This window comes from Cnephaeus nilssonii (genome assembly GCF_951640355.1).
Source record: "Cnephaeus nilssonii genome assembly, chromosome: 5".
Classification (NCBI taxonomy): domain Eukaryota; kingdom Metazoa; phylum Chordata; class Mammalia; order Chiroptera; family Vespertilionidae; genus Cnephaeus; species Cnephaeus nilssonii.
Genome location: NC_137076.1, coordinates 32,068,125 through 32,079,244, shown reverse-complemented (window position 1 = coordinate 32,079,244; position 11,120 = coordinate 32,068,125). Strand labels below are relative to the sequence as shown.

Genomic DNA, 11,120 nt, shown 5'->3' with positions numbered 1-11,120 from the left:
CCCATGCACATCCTGAGCACCTATTGTGCCTCCCGCCTGGCCCCAAAAGAAAATCCCACATCTGGAGACCAGAGCACCAGAAATTTATTGAATTATTCACTTTTCCCAAAGCGCAACTAGCCACACGTACGGCAGTGTGTGGAGGGGTGTCCCCCAGCCCTGCTTCTGTGGCCCGGTTCAGGGTGACACCCCGAAGCTATAGACCAGAGTCAGGCTGGGGGGCGGGGTGGGTGGGGGGTGGTGGTGAGAGAACACGGAGAGGGGAAGTTGGCAGTGGGAGGGTGGAGACTTCTGGCTGGAAGTCCCAGACTCCCAGTATGAAGAGAGGAGAAAAGATGGAGGGAGGGGTTGTAGAGCAGGCAGGGCCCCAAAAGCCACCAAAAGGCACCTGGGGAGGAAACACACATTCCCAAGAGGGTAAAACCAGCCTTTAAGACACAGCTGCTGTCCTGGGTAGCAGGACACCAGCATGCATATTAACACGCACACACACACAACACGTAATGCTCCTGGGGTGAGGGGCAGCACCCCAGAGACCCCCCAATTCTAGCCAAAAACTGGGAGGGAAGTCAAGCAGGGACTAGAACAAAGCCCCCAATTTATCAGTTGGCGTTTTTGGTTTTTCTTCCCAAAAGGAAAATTTTAAAATCAACACATCATCCCAAATTCATTAAAAGTGATAAAAACCTAGCCTCTCCCTCCTCGCGTAAGCTTCAGACTGGGCTGAGAAAGCTGACTGAAGGTCTCTCCACCCAAATACGAGTACCAGAGCAGGGAGTTATGGGCCCAGTATAGTCTAAGGCAGCTCCAGCTGCCAGCATTTCCCTGGAAGAGCTGGGATGGGATGGGGCTAGGGTGAGAGTGCCATCCCAAGGGAACAGCATGACAAATTCTAAAATTAACAAACATTTCAGTGGAGGTATAGGAAATCTTGAAGGAGGGGGGTGGGCAGGCAGGCTGGCATCAGCTGCGTTGCTCCAGGTAAGCGGACAGGAGCAGCCCAGGGGGCAGGAAGTCCAGATGCCGATTGCTGACTTTCATCTGTCTCTTGCCCTCCAGGTTGGCACCTGCAAGAGGTGACAAGTAGGGCAAGAATGAAAAGAATGCAAGAGGCATGGCAAGCTGGCACCTGGGGTCTGGCTGACGGTGACAGGCTCACAATAGCAGCTCCAAATCCATGAGAACTTCCATCTGCAACCTGTTTCATCCTTTCTGTTCCTTATCCATGTTCAGATTGATGCACTGAGTATACACAGGCCGGAGGCCAAGGGCACACTCACAGCCTGGAACAAATGTCCTGCCTCCTCCCAGTTCGCCTGCTTCCATCCCTACCCTAGCGTGACTCTGAAGCTCAGTCCCACCTGGAGACTTCTGCCTCTCTCCTGCGCCCCATCTTACCAGGGCCCCTCCTCCGCTGTGTTCAGGCAACAGCTGGACTCCAACAGAAAAGCACCCCCCAGCCAAGCCCCCCATCCATCCTGATCTATGAGAACAAAGACAAGCATGTGGATGAAACATCTTGGGTTGCCATGGGAACTGTCTCCTAAGCAACTCTGGGCTGGAAACAGCCAGACAGGCAGCAAAGCCTTACGAGCACCCTCCCTAGAGAGCTGTGTCCCAAAACCACCCTTTGTAACTGGGGACACAAGCCCCAAGAAGGGGCACTTGCCAGAAGTCATGTGTGGCACAGCAGAGGGGAGTATGGCTAAATGAGGACCCTGCAGACACTGGGGTCCCCTTGAGGCTCAGCTTCATCACCCTCACATAGGCCCCTCTCTCCCCCGGCTCTGAAGATGTGGATGGAGGTGGGGTCTGTGTCCACAGCATCGCCCTGTGTGAGGCCAGGACCACAGGTACTCTGATGAATTAACGCAGAGTTCCACTACCACTGCTTTGTTCAGGCTGTCTCCCCGCGCGCCCCCCCCCGCCCCGCCCCCAGAAGCCTCCCACTGAGTGAACAGATCCCGGGTAGCCTCGATTTATGGGCAGAATTGATTCATTGGGAGGGTCCCAGGGCTGCCAGGCACTTACTGGCTGAGATGAGGTCCATGTACTGGCAGACAGCATGGAGTAGGAGCCTCTCAAAGCTGTGGAGGAATAGGTGGTGAGTGGCCACAGGCTGGGGTCAAGGCACACATGGAGGGAGCTTGCTGCACCTGCCCCCACCAGTCACCTGTTGTCCAGCATGGCCGTGTACACGGCTTGGGGAGATACTGAGAAAAACCTCAGCAGCCGCTCCTCCCAGGTCTCCAGCGTTTCCTGCAGGAGATATAGGCCCAGGGTCAAGCTGACATTGAGATCTTGGCCAGGCTGTCCAAGCACCCCCATGCCCAGGACAGTCTCCAGAGCTCAAAGCCTTGGGTTCAAATGTGGCCTCTGACCGGCAACATGAGCCTACTTAATGAGTTCCAAGAATTCCAGGCACTTAGAAATCTTCATATCTTTGAATGCCTGCACCTTCTGCCTGGTGAACTCCTACACATTCTGCAGTGCCCACCTTCACTGCCCCTGACCCTCCCACCCTTGACAAGTCCTGGGCCTTGCATTCTGATCACACCGGTGTGTATCCCACCCAGTTTCCACTGCAGCACGTGCACTATGTAACTGGTGCCCTCATGCCACCCCCAACTGGAAAGTTGAGACAGGCAGGTGGGGAAAGATGGGCCCAGCCTGATACTCACCATGGGGATGCGGCTCCTCTTGAGAACGGCTCGCAGACGCCGGCTGATGCGCTGGAAGCACTCTCGGGGGGTGTAGGCTGGGTCCTCTGCAAAAGTCCAAGGCTTTGGGCAGCAGCTGAAGCAAACTGCCTGCCCGCCCCACTGGGCTCCTCCCCAGCTGTCCCTAGTCCCGCCCCACACACTAGGCCAGGCCCCTACCCACAAGTCTGGACCCCCCACCCCCCATGCAGGCCGCACCTTTCCTCCGGTCCACCCCCCGGCTAGGACCCCTTCTCCGGGCCTTGCTCTTGCCCTCATCCTCCAGGTATTGGAGGACCCGCTCCTGCTCCTCCCCGGAGCGGTTCATGAAGTCATTCCAGACCTGGAACAGAGGCAGGCAGGCACTGGGCTAATGATGGTGCATCTCTGGGCATCAGTCTCCCCATCTGGCCAATGCACACAGCGGGCCACAAAGTGTACAGAAATACTCCTTGTGGACACCTTTGCCCACTGGACCCGCCAGGTCATGGGACACCTGAAGACCTGCTTGTCTGGGGAGGGGTATCTATATGGATGAGCAGATGAGTCATGGGTGCTAGGAGGTTCTGGGGTGGGGTGGGGGTTCTAGCCTGGTCTGAAGAACCCAGAGGGAGACTGAAGGGGCATTCATCAAGGGACCAGAGGTCGATGGGGACTCCTGGTGGAGGCACTAGCACAGGCAATGCCTGGTGGTGGGAGCCAGAACAGAAACACAGTGTGGCTGGAGCAGAGGGAGGGAGCGAGGGCGTCGGGAGCCCCACCTCTACATAGGTCTCATTGCTGCAGGCCTCCGCAAAGATGCCAGGTGCTGCGGGGGGCGCCAGGTCCCCATCCTCCGGACCAAGTGTGTCCCCGTGTGTCTCCAGCAGGGTCAGGAGGTATTGAGCTGGACAGAAACAGATGGTCTCTGAGCTGGGGTGTGGCATTTGGGGCCCTCCAGGCTTCCTCCCTCTCTCTATATTTATATTTTTTGTTAATTCTCATGGGGGTATTTTTCCCATTGATTTTTAGAGAATGGGAGGGAGGGAGTGGGGAGAGAGAGAAACGTCAATGTGAGAGACACACATCTATTGGTTGCTTTCCACGCACACCCTGACTGGGGTCAGGAATTGAACCTGCAACCCAGGTATGTGCCCTTGACCGGGAATCAAACCCGAGGCCCTTCAGTACTCGGGCTGACACTCTAACTTCTCTATATTTATAGCTTTTGCTCTCTGGATTGTACCAGCCTCCCCACCTCCACATTCCAACTGTCTCTCCCAGAAGGTACAGAAACCATCCAGCCTCCAGAACTCCTCCTACCTCTTCCTGCCTTGTTGAACTCCTACACACCCTTCAAAGCCCCGGCTCCAATGCCTCAAGTTCCCTCTGGCCCAGCCCCAGGATTGCCCAGCTCAGGGCCAGGCTCACGGTAAGGGCAGCAGATAATTCCAACATGCATACCATTCTCATCTGAGACCTAGGAACCCCCAGGAGGCACCCCTGACCCCTGCTCACTGTTCTCTAGGCGCTGGAGGCTCTTCCGCCCTTTGGCCTTGGGCACAAGGTCTGAGTTCCGCACGGCCTGGTTGATGAAGTGCTGCTTCCGCTTGGAGGCCGAGAACCTCTTCACTTGGGAGCCAGCTAGAGCGGGCAGGCATCCCGAAAGGTGCCTGTGGGCCAGGGTTTAGGGCGGGGAGCCGTCCTCAGGGCCAAGACAGGCCAGGACGCCCAGGCAGAACCCTACCACTGCCCTTCTACCATAGTCCTCACCTGCTTGGTTTCCCTCAGCAGCGGCAGCTCACCCCCTGCCATGTATGTAGCCCTGGACCCTTAACATTTAATTGTGTTTCATCGTCACATCACCCGAAATGCAGGCATAATTGTGATGACAGATGGGTAAACTGAAGCTCAGAGAAGACACTTGCCTTCAGAGAATTCACACCTCAGGTGGGTGGCTGAGAAAAGCTGCTCCCCTCTCCCCCAGGTTTCCAGATTGTAGCTGTAAGCCGATGAGGCCCAGAGTGTATGGATTTGAACACCACCATCCTCTGGGAGTTTCTCAAAGACTTGATTCGCCTGAGCCCAGCTTCCCCAATGTGCCCAGGGACCAGGACCAGGGAGGGGGCTGGAGTGCCCCCCTCCAGCTAATCTGCCCTCCTCAGAGCAAATGGCATTAACTATGGAGATGGATTAGCAGGGCCACCAAGCCTCCTGCTGGGGACCAGAAGGCCAGGTGCATAGGAGCAGCAGGGGGCTCTTGGATAGAAACCTCAAGGCAAGAAGTTGCTGGGGCTTTCTGGTCAGTCCCTGACAACACCAAACCACAGGATGGTCCCCAGCGGACTCACAGAGTGTGGATGGTCCCTGCTGGGCTCAGAAACCCTCACGGTGCGGGGCAATAGTGGATTCTGGCTGGGGTGCCAGGATCCCCCTCTCCCCATGTACCTTCCCTCATTCACTCCTGTCATCTCCTGTTGCTCCTCCAATAAGCCAGGCGCATGTGAGGGGCCTTTGCGCTGGCTGTGCCCTCTGCCTGGTACACAGTCCCCTAGACTCCGAATGGCTCACTGGCTCACTTCCTTTTGGCTTCTGTTGAAACTTCCTCAGTAAGACCACAACCTCTTCCGTGTAACACTTTATTGCTTTGGTTTTTGGATCACCGTACATTCGACTCCACTGATGACTCCTCACCTCTCCCAATAAATCATAACTTCTCCCGGGGCACTCACAGCTATACCTGGCACACAGTAGGTGCTCAAACACACACACACACACACACACACACACACACACACACACACACACGAACTGCTGGATCAGATGTCCCAGAAAATCCCTGTGGGTGCCTGTGAGTCTGGGAGAGGGCACTCAAAGCCAAGAGAAGCTGGGACAGGCACCCTCCCCAACCCCCATATGCTTGGTTTCCTCCTGTGATGGGGAGCTCACCCCCTCAGCCACACCAATGATCATAGCAACATCCATGGGGTGAGCATTCACTTATCAAGTCAGCACAGGCTCTGACCTGAGAATTGACTCCTGAGGCTCAAGCACGCCCACCCCAACCTCCAGATTCACCCATGGCCTCCCTGGGGCTCCAGTGCCTAGGTCTCCACTCCAGGAGCTGGACAGAGTCCAGGATGGTAGCCTGGTTGGGCAGATAACAGAAGCCACATCCTGGGGGAGCTATCAGACATCAGAGCAAGGCAGGACTCTGTGAGAGAGCTCCAGCCCTTATGGCATGGGCTCTTTGAGAAAAAGGGCTTCCTGGCACCTCCAGAGTAGGAGCAGAGCTAAGATTTGAACCTGAGTCTGAACAGAACTCCCACATACAACAAAAGGAAGCCTCTTGCTTCACTTGTGAGTTCACAGAGATCCGTGGTGGGTACCCCAGACGAAAGCCCACCTAACTAAGACCCAACAGGTCCCTCCCCTGTTCCACCACCACCCGTGGCTCCCTCGCACTGTCAGAGAAAGGCCCAGCTCTTCCCTGACCTGGTGTTGGAGACCCTGTCTGTCTTGTTCCCAGGCATTTAGGGGGCTTACTACCCTCTTATGGGCCTCAAGTGCTGGGCTGAGCACTGTAAAATGAGTCCACCATCAATTCAAGCCTCCTGACTTCACCCAGATTCCAGCAGGAGATAAGAAACACATAAATACGAAGGGCCTGGGTCCCCCCACTCAAGACACAGAGAGGACAAGGCATAAAGGGGGCGGGGCACAGTTTCCCAGGAATTCATATTTGTTATAAAGGCTGGGGGGAGGGGTGTTAACTATCAGTGTAAACTTTATATAAAATGATCTCTACATGGCAAAACATCAATGCCCACCCCCATCTCTCCTCTGGGGGCTTCCTCTGCTCCAGCCACAGGGATCCCCTCCATGTCCCTCAAACCAGCCAGAAACAACCCACCTCAGGAGCTTTGCATGTGCTGAGCCCTATGCCTGAGGCACCCTTTCTCAGCTCTTTCTGGCCTCTGCTCAAATGTCACCTCCCCAGAAACCGCCTCAGCCCCCACTAGCCCCATCAGCCCTGTTTGCATGCTTCACCAATTGGCATCCAAGATCAGCTGGTCCATGTATGTGTTTACTCCTTAATCCTCACCTTCCTTGCTAGACCTGTGCAAAGAGGACACAGGACGAGGTCGTTTTGGTCGCTGCTGTGTCCCCAACACCGGGCCCACAGCGGGTGCTCAATAGCTGTTCACCTGCTCTCTGTGCCACCCAAAAAAGACCACTCTACAGATGGGGAAACTGAGGATCCAGAGGGGGCACCTGAGGCTTCCTGGACCAGCAGTCCTCAGGAAACGTGTGCACAGTGGACAGGCCCCATGGTGAACAGCTGCCAAGTCAGGTTGGGTTTGGGAGGGCAGACCCTATCGCCCCCAATTCTGGTCCCTGAAATGGGGAATTTTAACACTGTTGCCCTGGGCAAAAATCACCTCCTCTGACCTGTCCCCTCCCTCAGGGACGGGCAAGACGGGAACCTACTTCCCTAGCAGGAAACCAAGAGGGCTCAGGGTAGAGAGATGACTCAGACTGGGTGGGGCCAGCGGGGGCCACCCAGCAGTGGCCACACACCCCAAAACACAGAAGTGAGGGGCACTCTGTGCAGGTCAGAGTAACACACCTGGCAGGTAAATACGCACTTTTGTGGTTAAGGCCTCTTAAAAGAGGAATTATCTCTCATTCCGGTAAATACCGATATATGTAGAGACCAAGAAGGCCTCAGGCAAATGCCCAGATGAGATAACATAAGCTAATAATAAATAACAATAAAGTAATAACAAATATAACAAGACAATAAAATCCTTTACAAATAATAATAAAACTACAATAATAAGATGTTTAAGATAATAAAAGAATGGACACTCCTGTGCTGGGCACCTCAGGGGGCACAGGTTCACTGACCCCCAGCCACTCTGAGAAGAGGCCACTGTTATTATCTCATTTTACTAGGGGGGAAACTGAGGCACAGGGCGGGTGGACCACACCCTTTGAACCCTGGTGTTTCTGCCTAAACTCCAGGGTTCAAAGGAAATCTGGGACCCACAGGATCCACAGGCATATGGAGGAGGGGTGTCTGCACCCATATGGGTTCGCTCCACTGGCTTCCAGGCTCCCTCCGAGGGCAGACAGGCTCCGGTAGACCGGGTTTTAAGCCCCTTCACCCCCGGTTAATCTGGGTATGTAGCCGGAGATAAACCCATACCCTGTGCACCCAGGAAGGAGGCTGACAATCCAGGTGGGGATCCAGCCCTGGCTGTGGGGTGAGTGCCCAGCCTGGGGACAGGAACCCCGCGTGTGGACAAAAGCCGGGGGACACCACACAGCGGCCGCCTGGCCGGAGCGGTAACAGGTGCTCCCAGGACCCCAGACGGTTCGGTACCTGGGACTCCAGGGCCCCGGGGTCCTTACACCCCCCGCCGGCGTGCGCCCTCCGCCCCAGCAAACACCCCGCGGGTCGGAAATGGGATTTCCCCAGGGAAACACACGGAAACAATAAGCCCCCCACTCCCACCGGCGTCTGGGGGGTGTCACCGAGGCAAAGGGGCGGGGAGGGCTCGGGGCTGTGGCTGGGCGAGGAGGTGGAGGGAAGGGAGCCCCGGAGCCCTGGGGGGCGCGCCCCGCCCGCCCCATCGCGCTCACAGCGTCCGCCGCCCGCCCGGAACGACCCCGGCTGTCGCTGCCGCCTCCTCTGGGCCGCCCTCGGGCTTCTCCAGGGCGACCATGGCTCGGAGGTCGCCGCCGCCGCCGCCGCCCGGCCAGGCCTCCGCGGGGCCGGGCAGGAAGTGACGGCCGCCCGGAGGCGGGCCGGGGCGGATCTCGGGGGCTGGCCGTGCGGGGCGGGGTCGCTGCCAGGAAGGCGGCCAAACCCCGGGCTGCGGTTGGAGGGGGCACCCAGCCCCAGGCGGGGAAACTGAGAAAAGGAGGGGGGTAGTGGTTCGGCGGCCACAAACCCAGGCTGCGGGCATGGCGGGGCGCCAGCCCGGGAACGGGAAACTGAGGCCTGGGTAACGGGGAGGGAAGGGACGTCCTTCTCGGAGGCGGTGGAAGGATGAAGGACTCGAGCTCCCCACCCCTCCCCAAGCACCACGGGCCTTCTCTTCCACCAGCTCCCTCCTTGTCGTTCATGAGAGTGTAGCCCTTGGAGCACCAGCCGCATGCCTCAGTTTACACATCTCTGAAAGCAGGACTCAGGCCCTCCCTCCTCAGTGTGTCTCGGTTGGTTACAGCGTCGTCCAGTCCACGCAAGGGTGGTGGCTGAGTCAGGGCACATACCCAGGTTGCGGGTTCAATCCCGAGGTCAAGTACATTCAGCAGGTGGGCTGTGGGCTGGGGAGCCAGGCGGCAGGTCTGGGTGTGGGCAGGTGGGTGCAGTGGGGAGGATGGGGCCCAGTGGGAAGTGGGTTGGGGGGTGGGGGTGAATCAGCCTGGTGGATAGGCTGGGAGGAGGTGTAGCCTGGACCCAGTGGTGGGGGGCGGAGGACCCCAGCAATGGGTAGGGCAGGGCTACAGAGAGGCACTGGGTGCTGGAGATGAGCACAGGAGGGTGATCCGGGTTCTCGCCCCACCCACCGGTCCCTAGGATGGCTCTGCCTCTCCCTGTCTCAGTCTCTGGGTCTCAGAAGGCCCCCAATGGTGCCCTCAAGCCCTCACTATTCTGGGGTCCTCTCTGGTATCACCCCTCTCCTGACCCTTTCATGTGTGGGTCCTGAAGACCCTCCCAGGACACGCCCTGTGTGCACCCGAGTGTTTGGACATTTGTGTGGGGGGTGGCGGGGGGAGAAGGGGGTGACCCTCAGTGTGGGCACAGACAATCAATGGATGTTTCTCTCTCCCTTCCTGCCTTTAAAAAATCAATTAAACACACACATATCTTTGGGTGAGGACTAAAAACCAAAAAATTGGGATGTCAGCACCCACCACTTTTGGCATTTTGGGTTTGTTCATTCAACAGAAGCCTCCTATTTCATGGGGCCACTTCTGGGCTCTGCGGACCCAGCAGTGACCAAGACAGACCCCTCCCTCACCCACAGGGAGAGGAAGAGGAGCCTCTGGGTAGAACAAATAGCCAATGCAGAGTGGCCAGAGCAGGGGGGTGAGTGGGAGGCAGGGGGAGTAGAGGTGGAGGGGAGGGGCAGGCCCCTGAGTCTGGTGATGACAGATCTGGTTTTGGTCCCGAAGGCACTGGGGAGCCGTGGGAGGACTTAGAGCACAGAATTAAACCTGCACTAACATCCAGACTCCACCCTTCAGTCTACCAGGAAAGTGGGGAACCTACACCACAGGGATGCAACCTGCCAGACCCAGTCGGGTGCAAATTGTACAGAACAAATAACCCAAATATCTTAACAAATAAGGAGCAAGGGGGAGATTGCAGGCGTGAGGGTGGGTGGAGGAGGAAGGGGGCATAGATGGGATAAATGGTGATGGGGAAAATTTTTTTTAAAAAAGAGCAATGGAGCCCTAACCGGTTTGGCTCAGTGGATAGAGCGTCGGCCTGTGGACTCAAGGATCCCAGGTTCAATTCTGGTCAGGGGCATGTACCTTGGTTGCGGGCACATCCCCAGTGGGGGGGTGCAGGAGGCAGCTGATTGATGTTTCTCTCTCATCAATGTTTCTAACTCTCTCTCCCTTCCTCTCTGTAAAAATCAATGAAAAATATATATTTTTAAAAAGAGCAATGGAGGGCAGAAATAAAAGGAGGAGGAGCAATTAAAAGACCCCCCCTCCCCAAAGAGCTCATACTGTGTGACTTCTGCAAAGATGCCAAAGAAATTAATGGTGATACACATCAGGAGAGAAGAAAGAAGTGAGGAGGGGGCTCTGGGGGCTACAAATGTTTGCTCTCCTGCTCTGGCCCATGATGAGAGCTGCTCAGTAAATGTGCCAATCCTAGAGTACGCAGCCTGAGCCTTGACCTGACAGGGCCTCATTCTCAGCGAGTCTGGACTGCACTTTTGCCAGTGGTCTTGATCCAGCATCTGGAAGGGTCCAGGAATCTGGAGAAGCGCTGTGTGTAAATTAAATAAGAGTCCAGAGACTAAACATAATTTTGGAAGGCATTTGGGGGGCCAGAGGAGCTTAGCTAAAGGAACTAAGTTCTCCTTGTCTCAGGACCCCTGGCTATTTATTAACACAAATTGTCCTAAGGCAAGGTAGATGTACGCTTCAAAGGCCAGGTTTTGGTATACAGAAGCCATTGTCAGATTGGAGAATGACCTCCAGTTGTTCAGGTGTTTGGTTAGGAGGAGGCAATAACTGTAGATTAAGATGCCCTCAGCTGTCTGGCAGCAAGCAATCGTCTATGCAAATCTTTTTCAGGTTTGGGGAAATGCCCTCAGCCATCCCAGGTGATTCAGCCCTGCTGACATGCTGGAATTGGCTTCCAGCACTCTTTCTTCCAACCTCCTGGACCCTTGGCCTGTCAGTGAGCTG

At 56.2% G+C, this 11,120-nt stretch overlaps 1 protein-coding gene across 1 annotated transcript; it reads right to left on the bottom strand.

The window, feature by feature from the left end:
* Positions 1-62: 62 nt before the first annotated feature.
* On the bottom strand, positions 63-8,456 carry R3HDM4 (R3H domain containing 4). Its single transcript, XM_079770151.1, has 8 exons — positions 8,328-8,456; positions 4,197-4,351; positions 3,461-3,585; positions 2,919-3,042; positions 2,682-2,767; positions 2,174-2,259; positions 2,032-2,087; positions 63-1,067 (listed from the first exon to the last, which is right to left on the bottom strand). The coding sequence occupies exons 1-8, from the start codon at positions 8,408-8,410 to the stop codon at positions 964-966; spliced, it is 819 nt and encodes a 272-aa protein (XP_079626277.1). The 5' UTR covers positions 8,411-8,456; the 3' UTR covers positions 63-963.
* Positions 8,457-11,120: the final 2,664 nt, after the last annotated feature.

Coding starts and splice junctions, on each gene's coding strand:
- R3HDM4 (XM_079770151.1), bottom strand. CDS start 8,410: ATGGTCGCCCTGGAGAAGCCCGAGGGCGGCCCAGAGGAGGCGGCAGCG. Junction 2,260..2,681: donor AGAGGAGCCGCATCCCCATG/GTGAGTATCAGG, acceptor TATCTCCTGCAG/GAAACGCTGGAGACCTGGGA. Junction 1,068..2,031: donor CATGGACCTCATCTCAGCCA/GTAAGTGCCTGG, acceptor CACCTCTTGCAG/GTGCCAACCTGGAGGGCAAG.